This window comes from Schistocerca gregaria, chromosome 1, assembly GCF_023897955.1.
Source record: "Schistocerca gregaria isolate iqSchGreg1 chromosome 1, iqSchGreg1.2, whole genome shotgun sequence".
Taxonomy (NCBI): Eukaryota; Metazoa; Arthropoda; class Insecta; order Orthoptera; family Acrididae; genus Schistocerca; species Schistocerca gregaria.
In genome coordinates this window covers 308,206,051-308,233,648 of record NC_064920.1, presented here as the reverse complement: position 1 = coordinate 308,233,648, position 27,598 = coordinate 308,206,051, and the positions used below count along the sequence as shown (strand labels likewise).

At 39.9% G+C, this 27,598-nt stretch overlaps 1 protein-coding gene across 3 annotated transcripts in view; it reads right to left on the bottom strand.

Annotated features, from left to right (window-relative positions):
- LOC126343024 (MAP7 domain-containing protein 1-like) overlaps positions 1-27,598 on the bottom strand; it is a 255,278-nt gene that overhangs the window by 165,198 nt on the left and 62,482 nt on the right. For all 3 annotated transcript variants that reach the window (XM_050001905.1, XM_050001907.1, XM_050001906.1), the window contains 3 exons: positions 24,499-24,681; positions 24,004-24,186; positions 5,704-5,829 (listed from right to left, as the gene is read on the bottom strand). In XM_050001905.1, the coding sequence (XP_049857862.1) occupies positions 5,704-5,829; positions 24,004-24,186; positions 24,499-24,681 (492 nt within the window). The remainder of the gene's footprint in view (positions 1-5,703; positions 5,830-24,003; positions 24,187-24,498; positions 24,682-27,598) is intronic.

Below are 27,598 nucleotides of genomic sequence, written 5' to 3'. Positions count from 1 at the left end.
TCATACCCACACTACAGGAGAGTGACACATTGAACTCAACAGTTTTCATGCAAGATGGGGCCCCATCGCACATAACTCGTGAAGTACACCTGCTTCTCTGAAACAGATTTGGAAATGATCGAATTATCAGCCAATCATTTCCAAATGCTTGGCCAGCATGGTCACTTGATCTCACACCCTGTGATTTCTGGATGTGTGGCTATCTGAAGAACAGGGTTTACCAGGGGCACATTCACATATGTGCTGATCTGAAGCACACACAGAATATCTAGAGAGGTAGCCAGCATACTTTCGGTCATGCTTCATTCTGCTGTTCAGAATGCAATCCTGCACTTTCAGACTCTTCTGGACACTGATGAGTGCCATATTGAGCTCATTTTGTAGCAGTAATGGTACCAGCATGTAATGGTATGGTGTACCATAGCAGCAAATTGAAAGTGTTTCAATTGAAGTGATTCTGCATTATTTCTTTTCCCCATGTCTTTGACATGAATGCTACCAACTCTAGTACTCGTAAGGCAATTAGTTTCCACGTTATAACATGTTAAATAGGGAAAATATAATTATAACCACCCATTATATTGCTAAATGGGTGTTATAGAATGCTAGTCAGCTTACACATGTGCTACATCTCTATAATTCTAACAGTTTATTTGTGAAAATGTATTATGAATGTACTCAGTTTCATATTATTCAGCTCTCTGAGGTGAAGAAAGAAGATGCACAAGGGCATTTGGCCAGAGGATCTAGGTAAAACTATACTTGTCCTTTCACCAAAGAAACACAATGCGCAGAATGTAAAGATTACAGGACTATTAATTTCACATGTCACACTTGAAATGTTGTGTGCAGGCTTTTACTCGGAAGACTATAAAGAAAAATTGAAGAAAGCACTGGACAGCATCTGTTCGGGTGTAGAACAGGAATATGATATACTACTGGGTGTTTGAGGATTACAGAACAAAAAGTGCAAGAAGTTAAGTGGGTTATGCATATATTTTCTTAACTGGAAAAAGGAGTCTGCCAAAGTGTAGTAGAATATCCTTCTGAAGACCTTAAAGGATGTTTGTATAGACTGGAAAAAGCAGAAAATGCATAAAGGAACTCTACACAAAACAGAAAATGGTAGTGACAGTTGGCAATGAAGAGACAGATGAAACAGGTATCTGAAGAGGTGTTATAGAAGGGAGTTGTTTGTCACCAACAGTTTTCAAGCTTCATGCTGAGCATACAAAGCATTAAAAACAAAATGTATAATAGGAGGAGAAGAAGGGACAATGGTAATCAAGAATATAGATGATCAAGTTGTGTTGGCTTAATGAAAAGAAGAACTGTTATTTATGATGCAGAGGATCTTAAAAGTGGGAAAAGAGTAAGGAATTAGGGTAAATGTAAGAAAGACCAATGAATCAGGTGAAATGAAGGTGAAAATACCATTGAAAAAATAGACTCTGGGGCAAGTAAAATCTTTCAGACATGAAAATAGCTTTCTGACAGAAAACATAAGGTCTTTGGTATTAGGATACCTATGAGTAAAATATCTTCTGGAAAGGTACGGTAATGGAAAATATTTGGAATTTTTTTAATGTAGATGTGCAGAAAAATGATGAAAAGAAATGGACTGGCAAAATGATAAATGAAGAAATAGGTCCTAGTTCCAATAACATAAGAGAAAAGAGAACTAGTATAAAAGATAAGAATGGAATACATCTCAGCTGCGACATGCACATCAAAGAAATTGCCTGCAATCAAGTCACCGAAGGAAAGATAAGGTGGAGTGCAAGGAGAGGAAGAAGAAGAAATGGTGGGTGACATTAAAGAGTGATGAAACTAGCAGCAGATTACAGAAAAAGCACACATTAGATGAAATGAAGGCCACAACAGTATTGTACAATTCATTTTGTTCCTCACCTCAGGTATTAATAAATACCTGCAGGGCAAATATAAGTTGTAGTTATCATTCCTGCTCCTTCCAAACATGAATCCAGCATTTCTACTTTTGTATAATCTCTTTGGATTTATTGCATCATTTCTACTTATTTTACTCAAAATGAAAATGACTGCTATCAGTAATAAAAACATGAAGTACCCAGTTCTATGCTAACTTTAAACAAAATATGTATTGTACCATATATGTTTCTTTGTCAAAAGTGCATATAGATAAATCTCAGTCACTTTTATCCATTTCACAGTAGTCTTGTTTTAGTGCCAGAATGCTAAGAAAAATAAATGCGAATGATAAAGTGGTCATATTATAACTTAATTATCGTTTCTGATCTTTTTTACAACATAAATCAACTGCAGGTGAAGTACATTTGTGTTTACCATTCACTGCATCCAACCTACATCCCTCAAATAATAAAAATTACAACATAAGATCAATACTATCTGTTCACATACAACTTCACTTATTGCTATAATGATCTTTAAATACAGTCAGAGGAATTTATTGGCAGGAATGAAGACAATGGGTATCCAGTTTAAGAGAAGTGTACTTTCTGCATATCCAGTTAACGGTTTGGACAACTGGAACAATAAAGGACTGTTCATATCTTCTGTGTATGATGTAACATCCACTGTAAGTAGATCCAGATAGATGCTTCTTTTTCTTTTTCCTGGTCTTATCCCACATCTTCACAGGGTTTGGCATGTTAATCTGATTTGGCAATGTTTAATAGTATATGGTGGCTGGATGTCCTTCATGTCATTCCCATACCCTCCCCCCCCCCTCCCCCCATCCAGAATGGAATCTGTGTACCCCATCTATTTGTATCTAATGTTACCCCAGGTAAACCAATGTTTGTGAATCATGTAACTGAGGCAAGATGTAGGTATCAACCCAGTATTCACCTAATAAGATACGGAAAAATCCCCTAAAAACCACATCCAGGCTGGGCAGCACAACAGCCTTCATCAGTAACCCTCTGGACGGATTCAGTCTGGAGCCACCGTACCTCCCTGAATACAAGAAGCTGCTGACTCACGCGGCTATCGAGGTGGGTCATATTCGATAGATTCATAATGCACATTTAATCCTACAATATCAGCGTAAGAAAGTTAGCTGCTGCTTCGAGCTGCAGGATTTTTCAGTGGCAGTGAGAGATATTTGGCAGAAGGCCATTTGTCACTTTGACATCAATACATAATCAGATGTATTGCGGCAGCACAGTTACAGATGAACTGGTAAGCATCCCAGTGTTTTTTTCCCCCATTTTGATGGACTGTGTACCAATTTCTTCAGTGTACTCTCTATAATTTGTATTAGTTAATATGATACGCAAAAAGGAACTTTTTCTCCTTGGTTTAGTCTGATCAGGATTGTAAGTGACAAAGACAATGGTAAAAGTGGTGTTTACAAAATGGTAAAGAAGGTTAAAAGACAAAATGAGGAAAAAAGGGTCCGCAACGTCCACATAAAGGCTTAAGTAACTGAATACTGGATTTTTTCCAGTTGCAGGGAAGTGAATAAACAGTATGCCCTCCTATCTGAAATATTACATAGGATACTACTTCAATAAAGATGCCAACACTCTGAATATCTTCAATGATAGTTTTGCATAAGACAAAAATAATATTGTTATGGTTTGGTTCTAATAGTCTTCATTTAGCAATATACTGAAAACTGGTTCACTAGCTGCTAGGATGTAGTGACAAACGTTAAACATGTGATCAAAACATCACACATACTGAGAGAAAGAAACAGAGAGAGAAAAATCTACCTGCCAGGATGTAGTGACAAATCTTAAACATGTGATCAAAACATCACACATACTGAGAGAAAGAAATGGAGAGAGAAAAATGTTATTGGAAAGAAACTGATATGATGTAGTTGATGATGCCTTAGAGAGTGATTGTATAAACCCTAGTGTAAGCCTGAGAGGTTTTATAAGAAATATGAAATTTTCTGGAAGAGGCACTTTTAACGCCCAAGTACAAATAGTTCCTCAGAAACCAACACAACCATTTATAGAGGTATATTATAGGTTTATAGCTAACAATTACTCAACTAGGTGACACACAGACTGGACGCACCAGCAGTGTGAGAGTCAGTTCTTTCGTTACATGCTTTACAACATAATGACGCAATGAAGATCATCCAATTCTATAAATGACAAACATATTTATAATTTAATTTAATCCATATTTTGCAGGTGCGACCATACTGAATATTTGAAAGTATACTTAAACACCATCTTCAGTCACTAACACTCTCATTTATGTTTTGTAACATTGTGCAGTTCAAGCCCTTTCGACCCATCTTAAAGGGGGTATCAAATGGTTACATTAATTTTCTTGCTCTTGAGTATGATGATGCTTCACCACAGTGCATCCCTGTTATTAGAAGCTTATGTGTTAAATTGTCCACTCAGTAACTGTGCAGTCACCACAGCAGATAGCTAACCAAAGGCGACTCAGTTTGATTCCCAGCCAGATCAGGTATTTTCACTGTTCAGGGACCATTTTGTTGTGCCATCTTCATCATTGTTCATTATCACTGACATGCAAGTCATCTAAATTGTATTGCATAAAAATACCTGCACCCAGCAGCAGGGCTGCCTCACATGAGGTGGAGGCCGAGGCCAAGGCCGAGAGGGAGGGATATGGGAGGGTTAGCAGAGAGGGAGGGGAAGAGGAAGGGGAGGGGAGGGGGACAGGGAGAGGGGGAGCAGGATGGGGAGAGGGGGAGGGGAGAGGGGGAGCAGAAGAGAGGGGGAGGGAGAGAGGTTGAGGGGGAGAGGAGAGGGAGAGAGGGGGAGCGGGAGAGAGGGAGCGGGAGAGGAGGGAGGGGGACGGAAGGAGGGGGAGGGAGGGAGGGGGATGAAGAGGAAGAGGAAGAGGAAGGGGAAGGGGAAGGGGAAGGGGAAGGGCGCGAGGGGGGCGAGAGTGAGAGGTGGAGAGGGAGGGGGAGGTCGAGGCCGGAGGGAGAGGGAGAGGGAGAGGGAGAGGGAGAGGGAGAGGGAGAGGGAGAGGGAGAGGGAGAGGGAGAGGGAGAGGGAGAGGGAGAGGGAGAGGGAGAGGGAGAGGGAGAGGGAGAGGGAGAGGGAGAGGGAGAGGGAGAGGGAGAGGGAGAGGGAGAGGGAGAGGGAGAGGGAGAGGGAGAGGGAGAGGGAGAGGGAGAGGGAGAGGGAGAGGGAGAGGGAGAGGGAGAGGGAGAGGGAGAGGGAGAGGGAGAGGGAGAGGGAGAGGGAGAGGGAGAGGGAGAGGGAGAGGGAGAGGGAGAGGGAGAGGGAGAGGGAGAGGGAGAGGGAGAGGGAGAGGGAGAGGAGAGGGAGAGGGAGAGGGAGAGGGAGAGGGAGAGGGAGAGGGAGAGGGAGAGGGAGAGGGAGAGGGAGAGGGAGAGGGAGAGGGAGAGGGAGAGGGAGAGGGAGAGGGAGAGGGAGAGGGAGAGGGAGAGGGAGAGGGAGAGGGAGAGGGAGAGGGAGAGGGGGAGGGGGAGGGGGAGGGGGAGGGGGAGGGGGGAGGGGGAGGGGGAGGGGAGGGGAGGGGGAGGGGGAGAGGGAGGGGAGGGGGAGGGGGAGGGGGAGGGAGAGGGGGAAGGGGAGAGGAAGTAACTTTATCCCATGTTCCATTTGTGAATGGGACAGTCAAGGGGAGGGAGGATAGAGATATCAGAAGTGTCTTCTGCCACATTGTCAGGTTCCCTGCAGAATACAGGTACACATGTAAATTATTATGAAACAAAAAAATGAAGTGGATACAAACTTTTATTATTTCAGACAAAAGGTCTCCATCCTTACTAACTCCATTGACATCATTAGAAAATCCAAGTTTTTTTAAAACTTCTATTTCTTCCATGAGCTTTGCACGGTCAGCTATTAGGAAAGCAACCTGAAACATGGAATTGCATGATTTATTGCAATATAACAACAAAAACACGAGAAAATTATAATATCATACAGTATTATACACCGAAGTCCCCTACTGCACCTTTTATCTACATTTCAAAGACCATCTTAAGAAATACTTTATGCATTTCAATACATTTTTTACTAATAAGCAAAGTAATTTAAGAGAAAGGATTGTGTATATAATTTATTAGTGCTTAGTCAGACAAGTCATCCACTCATAGGTACTTTGCCAGGGCAAGTCCCTACTATTATATGTATATAAATACATGTGTGCTAGAACCTTCTATCAGAATAAGAAAACACAATGTAATGTAAGTGGATGGAGAAAAATCTATTCATCAATTGGCATCAGAAAAAATCATATAAAGGTATTGTAATCTGCAAGCATTTGGAGCCAGTGGCGCCTTCTTCTTGCAGAAGAGTTGAAGGGAAAGGAAGAGGAGTGAAGGAAAAGAACTGGTGAGGTTTATGAAATAGTGAAGTTTATGAAATGGGGAGTTTGGAAAAGTCACCTAGACCCCATGGCTACAGGAGACTTACTGGAAGGGATGAGCAAGAAAGACTGATCGTTGGGAGCTGCACCAGATGAGATTTGAAAATGTGATAAGTTAAAGGTGGAAGATACACTAATATGCAAGACAGAGAGTAGTGCCAAAACATCATGCATGAGTTAACGTAGTTATTTTGGAATAAAACTTTACAATGCTCAGTCAGTGTACATAAAGGAAAAAACAGATGACAAAATTTAAAACTGAGCTTAAGAATACTTTCTCAGCAAAAGTTTCTATGACATAGATGGGAAAGTGCCGGTAGACAGGCACAATAAATAAAACCGTCGGTTGCGAAAGCTAGAAATTCTGTGTGTGTGTTTGTGTGTTTTATTTATTGTGCCTGTCTACTGGCGCTTTCCAGCTTGGGAAGTCTTGGAATCTTTGTTTTTAATATATATATATAAAGTGATATTCTGTTGTTATGCTTGTGTTACATGTACCTTGCATGTTAATTACATTTGTGACAATTCCTATATCATGTAAATGATTTACAGGAAAATAATAAAATAAAACGAAATTAAATTGAATAAAATAATAAGAGCAGAAAGCTAAGTGCAGTCTATGTGGTAGAGATGGGGGCCAAAAAAAATAGGCAGGTCACAATATAAAAGATACAGAAAACCAAGAGGGAGTGAAGAAAGGAATAGTTACTGAGAAGAAATGGTGAGACCAAAGAAATTAATATAAATTAAGCCAAGAAACAAGGACGTATTGTAACACCAGTTTCAAGCTGCAGAGTTCTGAGCAACTGATCTGTGGGGGAATAGTCCACACTGCATATGGGGTAGTAAAACAGTCATCGAGGTTACAATTGGCATAGTGTAGAGAATGGATATTGTGTGTTGCCAGCATATACCCTCTGTCTATGCCCGTTCATCCTAACTGATAACTTTGTGGAAGTCACCCCAACGCAAAAGGCCACACAGTATTTACATAATAGGTGGTTCACAGGCAGTACTCCCTTTGATATTATATCTCTTGCCATCCCCAAATTAAATTTCCCATGGTCCTATTTATACCCCCATGTCACTTTCCTTGATATTTACCCCACCCTCACCAAGTGTCAGTATACTCTTCCTTTCACATTAAAACTACACAACAGTACTTACATTTTTACACTTGCCATCCTTCCCATGTCAAATATTTCCTCCTATAAAGCCTTCGAAGTCAAGCTAAACATGTTTGTTCAGTGCAGAATCTTTACAGCAACACACTACCATTCTCATCTGAGCCTTCATCGGATGTAATTACTCCATCAGCCGAATTCAAAACAGATTTCCTGGGCCATCACATCCAGAATTGGTATTGCTGGGTTTGTAAAGCAGCTGAATGGGTTGAAAATAATTAAATTGCCAGGTCATGATGGGATTCCAATTCGGTTTTACAGAGAGTACTCTACTGCTTTGGCTCCTTACTTAGCTTGCATTTATCGCGAATCTCTTGCCCAATGTAAAGACCCGAGTGACTGGAAAAAAGCGCAGGTGATGCCTGTATATAAGAAGGGTAGAAGGACGGAGCCTCAAAATTACAGACCAATATCCTTAACATCAGTTTGTTGCAGGATTCTCGAACATATTCTCAGTTCGAATATAATGAATTTCCTTGAGACAGAGAAGTTGCTGTCCATGCATCAGCACGGCTTTAGAAAGCATCACTCCTGTGAAAGGCAACTTGCCCTTTTTTCATGATATCTTGCGAACCATGGATGAAGGGTATCAGACGGATGTCATATTCCTTTACTTCCGGAAAGCATTTGACTCAGTGCCCCACTGCAGACTCCTAACTAAGGTATCAACATATGGGATTGGTTCCCAAGTATATGAGTGGCTCGAAGACTTCTTAAGTAATAGAACCCAGTACGTTGTCCTCGATGGTGAGTGTTCATCGGAGGTGAGGGTATCATCTGGAGTGCCCCAGGGAAGTGTGGTAGGTCCGCTGTTGTTTTCTATCTACATAAATGATCTTTTGGGTAGGGTGGATAGCAATGTGCGGCTGTTTGCTGATGATGCTGTGGTGTACGGGAAGGTGTCATCGTTAAGTGACTGTAGGAGGATACGAGATGACTTGGACAGGATTTGTGATTGGTGTCAATAATGCATTTAAAGCACAATTTCTGCTCTCTAAAACACATAGCATTCCATGGTAATATGCAGTTGTGGTTGCTGAAAATGCCCACAGCATATTGTAATACAGGACTGTAACACCGACTAATATCAATATTGGAAAAACTGAGCTTGTAGATTTGAGTTCAGTCACTGATGACTGAATTTCCTCACATCCCCTATTGAAATGGTATGCAAATGACAGGCATTACCTTTTGGCCTACGCTATTTGGCCACAAGGTGGAGTACATCAGTTGCTGATTCAGGTTCTTTTTTGTAGTTTGAACTATTCTGATAGTTCTCATTTGATTTCTGCAATCCGTTCAATGGACAAATGACCATATGCTTCTTTGGTGTGACGTCACGTGTTGGACTACTGCTGAAACTGCTCATCAATGTTTTATAAAATTTTAGTCTTCAGTTACTTATTTTAAAGTTTATCTGTGTTAATATTTGTTGTAAAAGTAACTTATTACTGGTTTTTCATTAATATATGTCTTTCTTCCTGTGCTATTGTGTCGAGTGGTCTGTTATTCATGAGTGTGCTTATGTCATTCTTCTAAGCCTCACACCTCAGTAGTGTGTTTACATTTTGCAGCGTGCAGTGCATCTGTGGCGGTTATAAAGCTACATACTGGCAAAGTTATTTGTGGACAGTTATACAGTTATTAAATATAATAGCTTTCAGCAGTGTTTCATGCTGTTTGTGGCAAAATAACGATTTAATAAACTTTTGGAAACATACGCTCACTGTGTTTTTTGGTTTTCTGTGCATTGAAGTCATTTAGTAAATTTCATGCCTTAATTTTCAGCATTTCTTATTGTTTCTAGTGAAATATTTCAGTAAAATTTTCATTCAGTGTTTTAACTTTGTTGAATGTTCCAGTGGCCATTTTAATTTTTGGTTTTAGCTAATACTTTTGTGAAGTTTTGTTGGTATTGATATTAGTTGTGGTGTAGTAGTATTAATACAAGTAGTTGCTTCCTTAGTAGACAAGGAATTTCGAGACCACTATTGTTAGTTCTATAAATAGTTCTACTGGTGTAACTGAACTTTGGTAATGTAGACATATAGTTTTTTTTGGTAACTGTAAAATTTTACCAGGAGTGAGTAGTGTGGCTTCTGTTGTAGGTTTGTGAGTAGTGGATTACAGTGTGGGATTTGTTCAAAGTATTTTCATTGGGGGGGGGAGGGGGGGGGGAATGCAGTGGGGAAGCCAGTGGGCACTCTAGCGAGATCCTCTCCTGGCAATGTAGAATCTGTAGTAGAAATAAGTTGATAAAGGAGCAGGTGTGTAAGATTTGCGCCCTTCCAGTGCAGTTACAATGCGCAAAGGAGGAACTAGATAGGTTGAGGAGGGTGAAGGGTATTGGGGAATGGGATATGGCAGTTGGCAAGAAGGCAACTAGGAAGAGGAGGTATTCAGATAGTCCATAGATGTGTCACAGCAATGAACTGAACAGATATTTGAATATTGTGCAGGGGCAGTTGAATTTAGTGAAACTAAACTTCTAATTGTTGTTGTTTATAGGACCCCTAACTTTGACTTCAGAGCATTTCTGCTAAAGCTAGAAATTGTTCTTGATTCACTTTGTAAGAAGTACCAGGAATTAGTTACATGTGGTGACTTCAATATAAATTTTGTATATGATGATGCAAGAAAAAGGATGTCTGTAGATCTCCAAAATTCATAAAATCTGATGCAGACTGTATTTTTTCCAACTATGATGCAGGGGGACAGTAGCACAGTCATAGACAATACTTTTATTCATTCTTCATTACTAGATGGGAATTCTGTTAGTGAAGGGGTGGATTGCCTTTCAGACCATGACGCACAAATTTTAACACTAAAATACTTTAGTAATCAAACAAATGTCACATTCAATTACTAACTATGTAGGAAAGTTAATCCAACAGCAATAGAGAGTTTTTTAAACCTTGTCAAGGAACAAGAGTGGCAGGATGTTTATAGTGCTGATAACATCGATGATAAATACAATGCTTTCCTGAACATATTTCTCATAATCTTTGAGAGTTGCTTTCCATTAGAACATTCTAAACTTGGTTGAAGCAGTAACAGGCAGCCTGGGTGGCTGACTAGTGGGATAAGGATAACATGTAGCACAAAGTGGGAATTATATCAAAATATTAGAAGTAGTCACAATCAAGCTACAGTAGCCCATTACAAACAGTACTGTAAGGTGATTAAAACTGTTATTAGGGAGGCAAAGAGTATGTGGTATGCAAACAGAATAGCTAATTCACAGGATAATATTAAAACCATATGGTCAGTTGTGACGGAAGTGTCTGGTCAGCAGCAGAAGATTGACGATACAAAGTCAGTTCACAGTAAAAATATTTCTGTTACTGATAAATCAGATATATGTGCAGTATTTAACAATCATTTTCTGAGCATTGTTGGTGAATTAAATAAAAATTTAGTTTCCACAGGGAATCATATAACATTCTTGGCAAATGCCTTTCTGAGATTGATGCCTGAAATACTCCTCTGTGGTACAGACAAGAGGGAAATTGAGTCAATCACTGAAGACTAAGGACTCTCGTGGTTATAATGGAGTGCCTAGCAGAATATTAAAGTAGTGGGGTGCACATGTTAGCCCTTTATTTAGCCATATTTGTTATTTTTCCTTTAGGAATGGTCAGTTTCCTCAATGATTAAAATACTCAGTAGTAAAGCCGCTTTATAAAAAGGGTGAAGGGGATAATGTAGATAATTTTAGACCTATTTCTATGCCATCTGTGTTTGTAAAAGTTATTGAAAAAGCTGTGTATATAAGGATAATTGATCATTTTATATCACACGATTTGCTATCAAATGTACAGTTTGGCTTCAGAAGTCGTTTAACAACTGAAAATGCTATACCTTCTTTTCTCTGTGAGGTAATGGATAGGTTAAACAAAAGGTTTCAAATGCTATGCATATTTTGTGATTTAACTAAGGCATTTGTTTATGTCAATCACAAAATATTGCTCCAGAAGTTGGACCATTACGGAATACAGGAAGTAGCTCACAACTGGTTCACCTCCTACTTTAGCAGCAGACAGCAAAAGGTCATTATTCACAACATCGAGAATGGCTGTGATGTGCGGTCTGAGTAGGGTACAGTCGAGTGGGGGGTGCCCCAGGGATCAGTGTTGGGGCCACTCCTGTTCTTTATTTATATAAATTATGCCCCCTCTAGTATTTTGAGTAACACTAAAATATTTCTGTTTGCTGACGACACTAGCTTGATAGTAAAGGATGTTGTGTGCAACATTGGCTCGGCTTCAAATAGTGTATTTCATGACCTAAGTTCATGGCTTGTAGAAAATAAACTAACGCTAAATCACAGTAAGACTCAGTTTTTACAGTTTCTAACACACAATTCAACAAAACCTCATGTTTTAATTTCATAGAATGGGCATATGATTAGTGAAACTTAACAGTTCAAATTTCTAGGTGTTCAGATAGATAGTATGCTGTTGTGGAAAGCCCACATTCAGGATCTTGTTCAAAGACTTAATGCTGCAATTTTTACTATTGGAATGGTATCTGAAGCGAGTGATTGTTCAACATGAAAATTAGTCTACTTTGCTTATTTTCATTTGCTTATGTCATATGATTTATATTTTGGGGTAACTCTTGCCAATGTAAAAGGATATTTTTGGCTCAGAAATGTGTGGTTCGGGCAATAAGTGGTGTAATCTCACAAACCTCTAGTTGACCCCTGTTCACGAGTCTGGGTATTTTGACATTGGCCTCTCAATATATATATTCCTTACTGTCATTTCTTGATAAGAATGTTAGCTTACTCCCAAGAATAAGCAGCTTTCACTCAGTTAACACTTGGCAGAAATCAAACCTGCATTTGGATAAGACTTTCTTAAGTCTTGTGCAGAAACGTGTGAAGTATACTGCTGCATCCATTTGCAATAAGTTACCACTCAAATTCAAAAATCTTAGCAGTAATCCACGTGCTTCAATTCAAAACTGAAGAGTTTCCTCATGGGTCATTCCTTCTATTCTGTCAAGGAGTTCTTTGAAAAATTAAGCTGATTCTTCTTGTATTGTTGATTGCATTGACTTAAACTTATGGACTGACTTTTTTTGGGTTCATAAATATTTCATTTTTATCTGTTATTACTTTTATGTTGTAGTTTCATGTACTGGCACATTCCATGATCTTGGAGATTTGCTCCTCAATTTGGTCCTAAGGAACTTGACGTGTAAATAAATGAAATGTTGGTCATTTGCATTTGCCTCTTGGGCAGGTGTGAAACAAATTGTTGTCTCCAATTTAGTTGCCAATTTAATAATGGTTCCATGAACCTTCATCACCATTTATATTCTCCAACTAATCACCTAGGTGATACATCCTACAATGCTAAACAGCTCACTGTCTTTCTGTAGGTAAGACTTCTAGACGCAATAACCATATTTTGGTAACTACCGATAAAATTTTGAATGACTCCATGGATGGCCATAAGAGGCCAAGAGCAAAAACTTAGTCAGCTTCCCTCAGTATGAGAGAAGCGTTTTTAGGAATTATGGAGATCCAAATAAGCAGCAACAAGAATATACAATGCAAACGGGACTATATAGGAAAACTGCCACCAGAAAACAATTATTATGTGGTATGTCTCATATCTTAATCATACTTGTAGGTTAAAGTACTAGAAAACATAAATGGATACATAATTGCAAGGATAAAAATTAAAAAAAAAAGAAAAAACCTATAGTGTAGTTCAAATGTCACAGTATATCAGAGGCACAAATGCAAAAATTTCTTAAAAAATCACAAATGACCATCCAGAGCTTATCCCCAGGAGGTGGAATTCTCAGTGTTGCTGACAGAAGCATTTAAAATATAACATTGGACTTCTAGATTTTGGAACAAAGGGAAGGAAAGAGTAATTGGTAAGCTGAGGCTGGAAAAGAGGGAAGCACCTATTGTTAGGGGGAAGGAATGCAAAGATGAAAGTTGGCGCATAGGAGTCTGCTAAACTGGGATGTCTACCATGTCTATCGCCACAGTAGGAAGTAAAAAGTTAGGGTTTCTGATCAGGAGGAGTAAGTAATTGTAAGCAGTTGTGAGATCTTGTGAGGGGGGCATCTAGGATTTTTCTGATTTTCTGCAGATCAAACTGCATGGAAGGAATGCTGTCATGAGAAGAAGGTCTGTATGTTGAAGTATCCAGGAGCTGATGAGGCCTGTCTGCCACATCCATGCCACAATCAAATGCCACAGCAGGGAGGATGGAGTGGTTCATGTTTCTGGTTAATACATGTATGGCATAATGCTCAGCTACAGTAAGCACCCACAACTATCATGGTGGCCCCGTCTACAAACAAATCTCCTTAACAATTTTGTCTCATAGTACTCCAAGCATAGATCCTATTTCGAAAAAGGTTAACACCACCCTGCCACTCGCCCTCACTATCCCCAACCACCAAGTACCGAAAGACTACTGTGCCTGAGGTATAACTTTCTCAAGTTAATCCCTGAAATGAGACCACCTTTTCCTGATACCCTCTCCATATAACCACTACAGCCTCACATTACCTTCCTGTCCCTCTTAACAATCTTGTCAACTTCTAAGACATTTCCAGAGGGCCATCCCTACCCAAGATTCCTACCCCTGCAACCATTCACTCTGTGCAAAATGCCCGTGCGCCCAAATACTCCCAACTGCTGCAACTGAACTACCAGCAAACATCAAAAGCTGGGCAACATTTGAAAATATTATCATTGTTTACCAGCTAACTATTGTTCACTGCATAGCATTCTATACAGGGATGACCATTACCAAAGAGGTAGAATTATTAATGGATATTTCAGTTTATTTTTTATTTTATTTTATAGTATCTAGTTGTTGTACATCCTCTACACCATGATTCAAGAGCCCTGAGTGTTTGCTATACATTTGGACTTTGTCACAAAACACTCTGTTTGCTATACTCTGGAGAGGGAACTTGCTACCAACATATTCTCTCATGTTGCTACTGTTCTGAACATAAATTCTATTGGCCTAGCAAATATCTGATATGTAAAGGCTAGATTGCTAATCTTCACATAAAAGAGACTTTTAAGTGTCAGAAAGGCACACAGAAAAGGACTGGTAGATATTATTCAATTTTCGGACTTACTACTTCAGCAGAAGTAGACAAAGCCAAACTCACAAAAATTAACATATGCACAACTTACAAACACATGGCCATTGTCATATTTGGGGACTGATGCCCAAATGTAACTGCAACTGTGATAAGCAGTGATATTTTCTGGGGTAGGTAGTGGGGGTACATAAGAGGTACGGTTTGGGGAGGAGGAGAGCTATCTGTGAGAGCATGCAGTGGTGTGATGGGGACAGGACAGTGGGTAGCTAGGTGCAGAAATGGGGGCTGTGCTGTGGGTGCAGAAGAGGGAGGACTATACAGACGCACTGTGTGTGAAATCTTATGGGATTTAACTGTTAAGGTCTTCAGCTCCTAAGCTTACACACTACTTAACCTAAATTATCCTAAGGACAAGCACACACACTCATGCCCGAGGGAGGACTCGAACCTCCGCCGGGACCAGCCGCACACACCATGACTGCAGCGCCTTAGACCATTCTGCTAATCCCATGCGGCCCTGTGCACTTAAAAAAAAAAATCTGGTGTTGGTGGGAAGAACCCAGGTAACACAAGCTGTGAAGCAGGCACTGAAGTCAAGCACATTATGGTGGGTGGCATACTCTGAAACTGGGTATTACAGCAGTCTCTTGGCCACAGTTTGGCAATGGCCATTCGCACATACAGACAGCTTGTTTCTTGTTATGGCCACATAGAATACTGCACAGTGGTTGCAGTTAAGTTAGTAGTTCACACGGCTGCTTTCACAGATTGCTCTGTCTTAGATGGGATAGGAGATGACTGTTACAAGTCTATGATAGAAAGTAGTGGGAAAATGTATGAGACAGATCTTGCATCTAGATTTATTGCAGGGATATGAGAAATCGAGCAAGGGATCAAGAGCAGGAGTATAATATAGATGGACAAGGATACTGTGTAGGTTCAGTGGACAACAGAATACCACCATGGGAGAGGTAGAAAAGATATTTTTTGTTTAAGGGCACAAAAAGAGGTAGTGAAACCCCTGGCTGAGGATGTGATTCAGTTGCTCCAGTCCTGGGTTGTTCTGAGCCATGAGATGGATTCTCCTTCATGGATGAACAGCGAGTATGTCGGAGAAGACAGGTGACTGGAAAGACAAACCATGGTAGCTCTGTTTCTGGACAAGGTGGGGATGGGGAGAGGAGTGGGGGCTATTTTGGTCTGTGAAGGTCTCAGTGAGACACTTGACATTTACGGAGAGGGGCTGTTCATCTCAACAGATGTGACAACCGAGAATGGTTAGGCTGTATGGAAGGGACTTCTTGGTGTGGAACGGATGGTAGTATCAAACTGGAGGTATTGTTAATAGTTTGCAGGTTTTATGTGGATCAAGGTACAGATGTAGCCATCCTTGAGGGGGAGGTCTACATAGAGGAAGGTGGCTTGCTGGGCTGAAGATAACCAGGTGAAGTGAATGAGAGAGATGTTTTGAGGTTCTGGAGGAATATGTTGACAAGCAGGACCAGTTTAAGGCCCAAGTGATACAAGCAGCTACTTGGGGTACTAAGCTGATAGAGTAAAATTTGGAGTCAGGGTGTATCATACCACAATTAGTTGCAAAAACTGAAATGGGCGAAAGTGTATGATAATAGAAGCAAACACATTCTGGTACACATGTATCAGCAAATGAGCCATTTGCAAGATAATTGCAAATATGTGGCTATTTCCTGCCACTGACTTCAGCATCAAATATTGTCCTAGTTAGTACAAATGTATTTGAAATATAAACTTTTCCATTAAATTTTCATCTATTTGGCTCAAATTTCATCCAAGGCCTACCTTAACAAGGAACACAATACTATTTCAGATCATTATACTATGTGATTTTCTGTACACATGTACCTGTTTAAGGAGGTGCCCAAGTGTCATCTTCAAATGGATTCATTAACAGAATGTTTCTCTTTCATATCATACACAAATTTGTGTTTTTATTTTCAGTTGCATACGTAAAAATTTTGACCATTTTTGTCAATTTTCAACTACTTTCACAGTAAATTTTCTGAGATTTAACTACTGTACTTACATGAGGTTTTTCTTCACATAGTGTCTACACCTAAACAGTATCACTAAAAAAGTAGACAGCATTTTTTTGTGTTTCTGCCTCACTTTTTTCCAATGGAAATGGCATTAACTTGTACATTATATAATCAAAAAGTTCCTTTATTAAATTAAAAAACAACAGAACTTCTCATATTTTCTTTTTTCCACTCAGCTACATTCTTTTTGTCATTCTGCAAGTGCCAACTGCCCAACTGTGTCTCTGAGCAAGGGAAGAGGAAACTGTGACTGGATACCAGAGTGAAGGTTTGGACAAAGTTCTTTACCCAAAGAAGCTACATGTGTGACTGTCAACTGCGAATCATGTGCTGCTGTTAGGCAACAAACAAAATTCTTTAGGCAGATTCCCCCTGCATACTTGTTTGAAAGTCTCCTGGAACTTTATCAGAAGGTCTAGGTAGCCTAGTATTCTGGCCCTTTTAAGCATTATCTGTCAACAGAACCCCTGGAGAATTACAAAAAATATTCAAAATAATTTTGCCAACAATACCTGCTCTTTCAGTTATTTGACAGTGGTGGGATTGTGTGTTTTCACTGCTCGCTTTGTTGCTCAGTGTCAAGGTCATATTTAAACATCATCAATAGTGATTAGATACTCAAAACAGAAGATGGAAGTAAAATACTGGTTTGGCATTTTGAGCACTAATTTGTCCTCGTCATTCAACAAAAAAGTTGCACATCACACAATATATAATGGCCATAACTGATACAAAACACTGGATATTCCACTTGAAAATCTGGACAACACAATTAGGGTTACAGCACTAACAAAAATAGTGCCTTCAGCTTCCTGTAATTTCTGGTTTCAAAAAAGGGTGTTAAAGCATGAAGTGAAAGAAACAGAACAAAAGCAAAGGTTGGAAACAAACAGATAAACATTTTAGGACCATAGATCAAGAATCTAAATATCAAAGGAGTAAGAAAAAATGAAAATAATTACATTGAAACCAAAGTAATTCTACTGAAATGACTATGGGAAGCCATTATTAGGAGTAGCAGTAGCTGCTGCAAATGCAGCTTCACAAAGTAAATTTTCATAGTGATGAAGATCAGCTGACTCGCAACTCACAGCAATTATGAGATGAAATTTAATAGGTGTATGAGATACTGGCAAGCTATAATCAAACTGACCATGTTCCAATTGCTGCAGTGTGGACTGTATATTTTGCAGGATGCTGATACATCATAGTTATGCTCCTTAATCAGTGTACTCGTGGAATAAGCTGGAAAAAAATAGTTCCACTTTCTGCTGCCAGATGAAAGTATGGTGCTGTAAGCAATCAGAATGTGAACTGTTTCCTGATTTGACCCCAGCACATTGTTTGTCGCTCGGTGATGCATGTTGATTTCTTATGTGTAGTGACTGTTGGCGTAAAGAGTTAAGAAGGTTGAAGTTCTCCATATGAAATGGAATGGCTGTTGAGTAGAAAGACTGTGCACTGTTGGTAAAGTTGTTTTATCTGAATGGTAGTACTGCACTGAGAGAATATCTCGATGGAAACAGCTGAGAAGAGGCCCCATGTCAATTAAAGAGCTAAAAAATATGACAAGAAACTTAAAGAAACAGGTAAATTAGGTGATGCAACAGAGAGAGGGATGCACCTCATTCCCATGCAGTTGTTGTTGAAGCTGCTGTAGTTATGACTGACTGTGCAGCACATGCCTCAAATTCTGAAGCCAGTACTCGAGCTGAATCATGGGAACTCTTATCTCCTCTAGTCAACAGTTCAAAAGATTTTGCAGTGTTCTTTACACTAGTATCCCTTCAGAATGTGCATGAAATGAAGCCCCAAAATAGGCTACAATGCCACGACTTCATCTTTCATTTCTTGGCACACAATGAAATGGATGATATGTGACTGGAAAATATTCTTTGAACTTACGTGGCACATTTAACTCTGCATGGTGCCATGAGTTCACAGAACTGTCATGTATGGAGTTCTAATCTGCTCCATGTTATGCAGGAACATCCACTGCACTCAGCCTATGTGACTGCAGCGTGGTTTCACAAATCCCTTCAATCTCAGTCTGTTTTTCTTTGAGGAGATGACAAATCACGGCCCTGTTAAGTATACAGACACAACTACACATTGTAATAACTTCTTTGTGCAACATATGATTCCAGCTTCACAAGAATGCAACTGTGTCCGTACCACTATTTTCATGCAAGATGGGGAAACACTACATGTCACTTGCCAGATGAAAAACTTGCTTCAATAAATCTTCAGTAATGACTGCATTATCTCCAGGTAATTTCATGATATGTGGCTTTCCAGATTCCCTTGAACTAAATCTATGTGACTTCTAAAACTAAAAAGACTAAACTCCGTCTGAATAGGCCTTGGAAGGCCCCGTGGTAACGACTGGCTACCATGTCATCCTCAGCCCCCAGGCATCACCGGATGCAGATATGGAGAGACATGTGGTCAGCACACCGCTCTCCCAGCCGTCAGTTTAAAAGACCAGAGCTGCTACTTCTCAATCAAGTACCTCCTCAGTTTGCCTCACAAGGGCTGGGTGCACGCCACTTGCCAACAGCATTTGGCAGACCGGATGGTCACCCATCCAAGTGCTAGCCCAGCGCAACAGCACTTAACTTTGGCGATCTGATGGGAACCGGTGTTACCACTGCAGCAAGGCCATTGGCTATGTGACTTCTAGTTGTAGGGATATCTGAAAAATCATATATACCAGGGTTGTACCCGGACTCTTCCTGATCCAAGGATGATGTACAATGACCTAATACTCTCATTGCACTGGATTTGCTGTGAGCAACTGCCTACTATGCCATGATACAGCTGCAGCATGTTGCTGCATCAGGAGCCCATATTGATCACATGCAGTAACTTCTGACCATATGCTAATAAACAAGCCAGATCCACTGTTTTCATGTGTTTGATCATTCCTTCCCTTTTCTGCACTCACACCACATGTTGATTGCTTACAGTGCCATATTTTCATCTGGTGGCAGAAAGTGGGACTATTATTTTTTCCAGCATAATCCGCGAGTGCCCCAATTAATGGACATACCTACAACATTTCAGTATCCTGTAATTTGTACAGCCCACAATGCAGCACTCTGAATGCCATCAGTTTAATTACGAGGGCTATTCAGCAAGTAGATAATGTTTTCATCTGACAATGCTAAGCATCTGCCGATCGCGTATATTTTGGTATGTGCGTGTTCGGCAGCTCAGTCGGCATCCATCCGTGACAGCAGGAACATCTCAACACATTGGGTTCTTCAATATTTGAATTTGAAACGTGTGCTGCAATTGAAAATCCCGCCGATTGTGAGGTATGATCTGTGATATGGTATTTGTTGGCAAAAAACCTAAAACCTATAGAAATTTATCATGAACTGTGTGAAGTGTAAGGAAACAATGTAATGAGTGAATGTTCTGTCCAGAAATTGTGCATTTGGTTTAAAAATGACCGAACCAACGTTCATGACAAAGAGAAGAATGGATGCCTGAGCATTGTGACTGACAATCTTGTTGCTAAAGCTAATGAAACAATTTGTGAAAACCATTGCTTCAAAATACTGGAGCCTTCGCCTTCTTTTCCACAAGTTTCACAGACTTTGTTGTCTGAAATTGTCCTCAAAAGCTAGGATACCACAAACTTTGTGCATCATGGGGGCCCAAAATGCTTACAGAGCAACATAAAGAGTGGCAAATGGGGGCAACATTGACATTTCTGGAGGCCTACCACAAACATGGTGATTCATTACGGGATCGAATCATAACCGGTGATGAGACTTGGGTGAAACACGTCAATTGTGAGACAAAATTACAGTCCATGGAGTGGGGCACACAAGGTCTTCCAAAAACCACGAAAATGTTTGCGAACATTGTCGGCAAGGAAGTTGATGGCGACAGTGGTTTGGGATAGGCAAGGTGTGCTTCTTATTGATTTTCTCAAACGTGGAGCAACCATAAATTCTGATCGGTACTGTCAAACTTTGCACAACCTTAGAAGAGCAGTTCCAAACAAACACTGAGGAAAGCTGATGTCAAAAATTTTGTTTTTACACAACAATGCCTGACCACACACGGCAAACCACACTAAAGAACTCCTTACGGGGAGGTTTACTATGTTTTGGTACAAAAAATCAGTTTTTTTTCAATTGCATTTTTGGATCCATAAAAGTGTTTAGAATCTACCCCTGAAATGGTTTTTCCAAATACAGAATGGAAATGTTTGTTGTTCGTGGTTGAATGAAAAAATGCACCTGCCTGAAATTGTCCTTTTTCACACACCAGTTTTTTTTTAATTTCGACTTTGTAGCCGCGAAAAATTATTCTATGTGCTTGCCATGACTGAAACTGTCTCGAGCGATTGCTAGATGGCACTTTATGTCTACTTCATTTACCAACCGTCGGTAAATAATGTGATATAGATTCCAACATAAGATTCGCATCTTGGATCAGTTTAGTCTGTGTTCCCAGGGTGTAAACAAGCACACGTGTGACAAGTGAGATGAAAATGCCACAAAAACCTGGGAGAGACCGTTGCTTGATGGAGAGGCTGAGGAAATTCAAAGGGAACCAGCACACAGCTGAGCACAAGATTATATTCGTGAGCACATCTGCGAAAAAGCTGAAATTCACTGACTATGATGACACTGAGATTGATCCCGGATTTTCCTGCTTTTTGGCAGTCTTCAACTTTTTATCAACAATATTAAAGTGCAAGACCTGCAACAGTGACATCAAATTGACCCGGACCAGTGAACGAGGCCTTGGTTTAAAGCTGACTATATGATGCAAGTGTTCCATACGTCATGTCAAATCATCTCTGATGGTGAACCAGTCGTATGACATTAATCGTCACTTTACATTCATTATGTGTCTGTTAGGACAAGGTATGCGCAGTGTGAACTTAATTTGTGGACTCATGGATGTGTCAGTTGGCTTCTCTACTACTCTGTACTACAACTGCCTGGAAAATTTGTACGTTGCTGCGAAGGCTGTATTTGAGGTCGTTCGGACAAGAGCAGTATTTGAGGAAGTTGAACTTAACAGACAGATGGGTCAGGACTGAACGCATTTATCAGTCTCAGGCGATGGGTCACGGAAGAAGTGTGGCTTCTTCATTGCTCAGAATAACATCGCTAATCGGAAAATATTCCAAGAAAGTGTTAGATTTTCAAGTAAAGTCATCATTCTGTCACAGTTGTTGTGATGAGAGAACATCACTACATCCTGCGGAGTTTGAAAAATGGTATGAGCCTCATGAAGAACAATGCAGCGCAAATCATTCCGGAAGTGCAGGCAAAATGGAGGTCGACGTTGTGAAGGAGATGTTTAGTCGTTCGGAAGAGTTATTTGGCATGAAGTACAAGTACTATATTGGGGACAGCGATACAAAAAGTTTCAAAGGCCTCGTTGATTTGAACCCGTACCCAGATGTGATCACCGAGAAGAAAGACTGCGTAGGACACGTAGAGAAAAGAATGGACATGGCATGCGGCTTAGAAATGTGAAGAAACAAAACAAAGGCATCGGAGGAAAAGGACAAGGGAAGCTTACTGATAAACTGATCAAGGAGCTTACAACATACTACAGCTTGGCAATATGACAGCAATCCATTTCGGTGAAACAGGTGAAGTAGGCAATTTGGGCAACATATTTCCACAAGTGTCCAATGGATGACCACCCACAACACCAAAATTGTCCGGCTGCGGAAACTAGTTGGGGCAAGTGGTGAATTGCAGAGGCTACTGGACATCTGGATGAATATCAACATGACCAGCCGCTCTCCAAATAAGTTCAAAAAGTGATTCATCTGATCTACGAGGCCCTTTTAGAGGAAATATTATTGCACTGGTTCTTGGGAGGAAACACACAAAATCAAAAGAAAGTTTGAACACGTGTGTTTGGAAGTTATCCCCCAAGCATTTGCATTTTGGTACAAAAACTGTGGAGATTGTGACTTTCCTGGCAGTGAGCAGCTTCAACGAAGGGTATTCGGCAATTCTAAAGACCATGACAATGATGGACGTCACCCTGGGACTCTAGTCGATGCAGTTCACCAAGAATTTGGACGACCACTGGATTCAAGCGGCCCAAAAACCGCTTGTCACCGGCCGTACGACCGGCTCTGGAGCAGTGCAGGATGGCCCAGATCGAGCAGAACGCCCTCTATGAGGAAGAGGAAGGACTAGTTTATGGACCTGGAATAGCAGAATGAACATAAGTTGCATAATATTGCATTTATATGTAGTCAAAACTTCAAACGCGTTTTTCTCAAATTGCCTTTTTTTTTTTTTTTTTTTTTTTTTTTTTTTTTTTTTTTAAAATCGCGCTGTTTGATAACTTCAAATCTACTGAACCAATTGGCATGATTCTTTGTTTCTAACAAAGCTAACTAAATTGTCTAGGAGTTGTACTACTTTTATTGTGATCCATCTAATATAAAAATTTTTACTTAGCCGACGAAGTCGAAAAATTGATGACAAAAACCCTATATTTTTTTTTCAAATGGCCGCCATTTTGTTTCCTATGGTCCAAATAACTTAAGTGAGGTACAATTCCTAAAGAATCTCATATACTTTGCTAACGTCAACTCAATTTTTTGATTTCAGGTGCCCCGGCTGACCTGTGACATACCATGCGCGGAGGTCTACATCAGAATTTTGTTTCGTTCCAACGGCACTTCCGCCTTTGCTCTTCGACATTTCTGGTCAAAAAAATTCCATTTTGACCAAATTTGACATTGATGTCTGTAACACATCCTGAGAAAAAATTCTCAAAGAACATGATTTTTTCGGGCCAAAGATAGTAAACCTCCCCTTCATTCATTCAAATGGGAAATTTTCCCTCATCCACCCTACAGCCCTGATCTTGCAACAAGCGACTTCCACTTATTTCCCAAGATGAAGATCTGGCTTGCAACGCAGCGCTTTGATGATGAGGCGGAACTCCAGGTGGGTGTGACTCACTGGCTGAAGTCTCAGGCACCTCTGTGGAATAGTACTATGTCAGTTGCTCTATCAAATGTATATAATAAAAAGTATTCATTGTACCTAGTTTTTTTTACTGCCAAATAGCCCTCGTATAACTGTCTGATATCTTCAGCACTAATCGCTATGGGAATCTGGAGACAAATAATTTGAAGCGGAATCTCAAAATATCAGGATTGGAAAACCTGCAGTAGGGACATAAATATTTCACAAGATTGTATATCACTAATCAAAGCTGGTGATGGTTGACTCAGATTTGAATAGATCATAAACAGTAGACATTTGCTTCATAACAGAAAGTAACAGTAACATTAAAGATACCTGTTCTCCTAAACTGTCATCTGCAATGCACTGCAAGCCACTTTTTTCCAAAAGTGAAGCTAGAGTAGCAGCTTGCTCTTGGGACGATTCCAGTTTTGACCGCAATGTTATTGTTTCATTCTCCAGATGATCTGCACGTTTTTCTGCCAGATCTCTAATGTGGCCAATGTAGTTTTCCATCTCCTGTTCAAATATTTGAAAGTGAAATTTTATAAACAAAAATAATAATTTGTTTTTCATAAAACTACTAAAAAAGAGGTAAGTTTGGCATACACATAAAATCAAAATGTGTGACACTTTATGTAACAGTTAGTGATGGAAAAATTATAATCCATATACAATAAATGAACTTGAAAAATTTTAAATGTGCTTTCAACATTCTTTACACCAAAATAACAAACATTCAAACAGTATGATTTAAATATGGTACCTACACCCAGATGCTTTGACTAGCGTTTTTTGAAATCAAAACAAACTGGTGAATGAAACTGTTACCTCCATCTCTTCACTCCGTAAGTCACGGAGCTTGTCCAGCTGTCGTCTGGTACTCCGAAGGTTGCTCTCTGCGTCCACAAGCCATCGCCATACATGGAGCAGCCTTTCTTCAGGCCCAAGGTTCTCAAAGTCAAGACCTTCTTTCTCAAATCTTTGCTGAATTTCTGACCATTCATCTTCACACTGTGAAGAGGATAAATTTGGCTCAAAAGGCTCTGAGCACTATGGGATTTAACTTCTGAGGTTATCAGTCCCTTAGAACTTAGAACTACTTAAACCTAACTAACCTAAGGACATCACACACATCAATGCCCGAGGCAGGATTCGAACCTGCGACCTTAGCAGTCGTGCGGTTCCAGACTGTAGCGCCTAGAACCACTCGGCCACTCTGGCCGGCGAGGATAAATTTAATAACAACTAAAAGGCAGTTCTAATATAAATATGTAGTTAACTGGATCAGTAGCTGACAGATTCAAATATGCACTGGTGTGCAAAACTTAGGAATGAAAGTAATTTTTGTATGATGTGTTACTGCCAAGTAATATAACTTGATGAAATGTGGAGCACACAGAGAAAGAACTGCTACTGTATAGTACAGAAGGTAACTGAAAGAAAAAAAGCAATGAGACAAACAGAAATTACAGTTTTATTCAAAGATTCTAATGACACTGAAGTCACAGCAATTTATGATGTTCCCCTGGAATTGACAAAAAGCGACATGGTTCTAAATTAGGTGCGTGATCAGAATCATCATGGCCAACAATGCATGCTCTGCAATATTCTCTCATGCTGGTCACAAAGTGGTATGCAGTTCATATGGTACAGTGTTCCATTCCTCCACAAGTGCAATTGACAATTGCTGGATGGTCGTTAGTGCATGTGGACATGCTAAAATACGTCTCTGCTACATATCACAAAATATGCTCAATGGGATTTAAGTTGAGGGAATGGGCAGGTCACTTCATTCACTGAATGTTCTTTCATTCCAAGAGTGCTCCACCAGCATAATTTGATGCAGTTCCCCCATTGTCATCCATAAAAGGGAAGTGAGGTCCAAGCGTACATCTGTAAAGACACACATAGGGAAGGAGTACCAGTGTCCCAATAATGTTGACTGGTGAGATTTGGAGGTCAGATCACTCATGCAACATTATGCCTGCTCACACCGCAACACCTAGAGCACAAAAATGACCATGTTCGACAATGTTCTGGATGTATTATGTACCCTCATATGGTGAGATGTGGGAACATGCAACATACCCAGGAACATTGTAGAACACGATCATTAGTTAGTTAGTGTTCCACTGATCAATCTCACAGTAACCGTTATGATGTAGAATGTGTCAAGTGCATAAGAAATGGATGAGTCAAGGCCTTCCTTTTTTTCTCTTTTTCTTAAAAAAAATTTAAAAAAAGGTTGAAATTTTTGTTACCTACCATATTCTCTTAACTGGCATGAAATACATATATTACACCTATAGATTTATTTATTGCTATTCAAGAATGCATTTATGGTACACAAGGAGTTGTCAAGGAGATATGATCTCAATTTAGTTTTGAAATTACTACTACTGTCTGTCAGACATATCATTTCTTCTGGTAATTTATCGATAAGTTTACAGCAGCATATTTTACCCCTTTCTATGTCAAAGATAGATTAAGCAGAGGACAGTGTAAGTCTTTCTTTCTTCTGGTAATATAATCATGAATGTCACTGTTGTTTTTAAACTGGCCCATGTTGTTGAGAACAAATTTAATTACAGTAGCTGTACTGTAAGGCTGTTGTAAGAATTCCTAACCTTTTAAAAAGATGCCTAAAAGATGTGCGACTACGAGCCACACATATTATTCTAACCACTTTCTTCTGAGCAGTAATCCTTTTTGCCTAAGTGCTGAGTTATCCCAAAGCATAATTCCGTATCACATCATAGAATGAAAATATGCAAAGTACAAGGGTGGTTTGAAAAGTTATCAGAACGGAGTAGAAAAAAAAGTACTTACATCACTCAAACTTTTTGTATTTTTCAATGTAGTCTCCTTGTAGATTAATGCACTTGGTCCAATGATGTTTCAGTGCCTTGATCACATCTCAAAAATGAGTTTCCTCCAGGCCTGCAAAATAGTTGTCAACTCTGGCTATCAATTTTTCATTTGAAGTGAATCTTTGTCCATCAAGAAAAATTTTCAGTTTTGGGAAGAGATGGAAGTCTGATGGAGCCATATCAGGTGAATAAGGTGGGTGTGGCAACAATTTATACATTGGTCCATGTAATTTTGCTGTGATGACGACACGTGTGCAGGCGCGCATTGTCTTGATCAAAGATTACATTCTTCCTTGCTAAAACTGGCCTTTTTTTGCGTATCTTTTGTTGCAATTTGTCCAGGTGGTTATCATAGTATTCTCCAGTAATTGTTTGCCCAATGGGGAGATAACTTACAAACAGAATCACCTTAGCATCTCAGAACACTGATGCCATGACCTTTCCCGTAGAAGGAATTGTCTTTGCTTTCTTTGGTGACGGAGAATCAGCATGTTTCCACTGCTTTGACTGTTGGTCTGTCTCTGGGGTATAGTAGTGCAACCAAGTTTCATCAGTGGTCACAAACCAGTGCAAAAATCTTGTTAGTTTCTCCTAAAACGGTCCAAACATTGTTCTCATTCATTTTTGATCCAGCATAAAGTTTCGTGGCACCCATCTTGCAGATAATTTTTTCACTTCAATTCTTCAGTTAAAATGTGATACATCCTTTCAGATGACATCTAGCAAGCATGAGCAATTTCATGCACTATCAACAGGTGATCCTCCATGACCATTTTGTGCACTTTTGCAATGATTTCTGGAGTAGTGACACATCTTGGCCAACCACTGTGTGGATCATCATCTAAGCTCTCCAGGTCAAATTTAAATTCATTTGCCCACGTGGCAACAGTTGACTACAAAGGAGCAAAGCCCCCGGTGCATTCTGGAAACTGGCATGAATGTCCTTTGCTTTCGTACATTTCTTTACAAAGTACTTAATCACTGCTCAAATCTCAATTTTTTCCATCCTTGCAAATCACCACATAGAAACAACAACAGAGCCCCATCACTGCCACAGC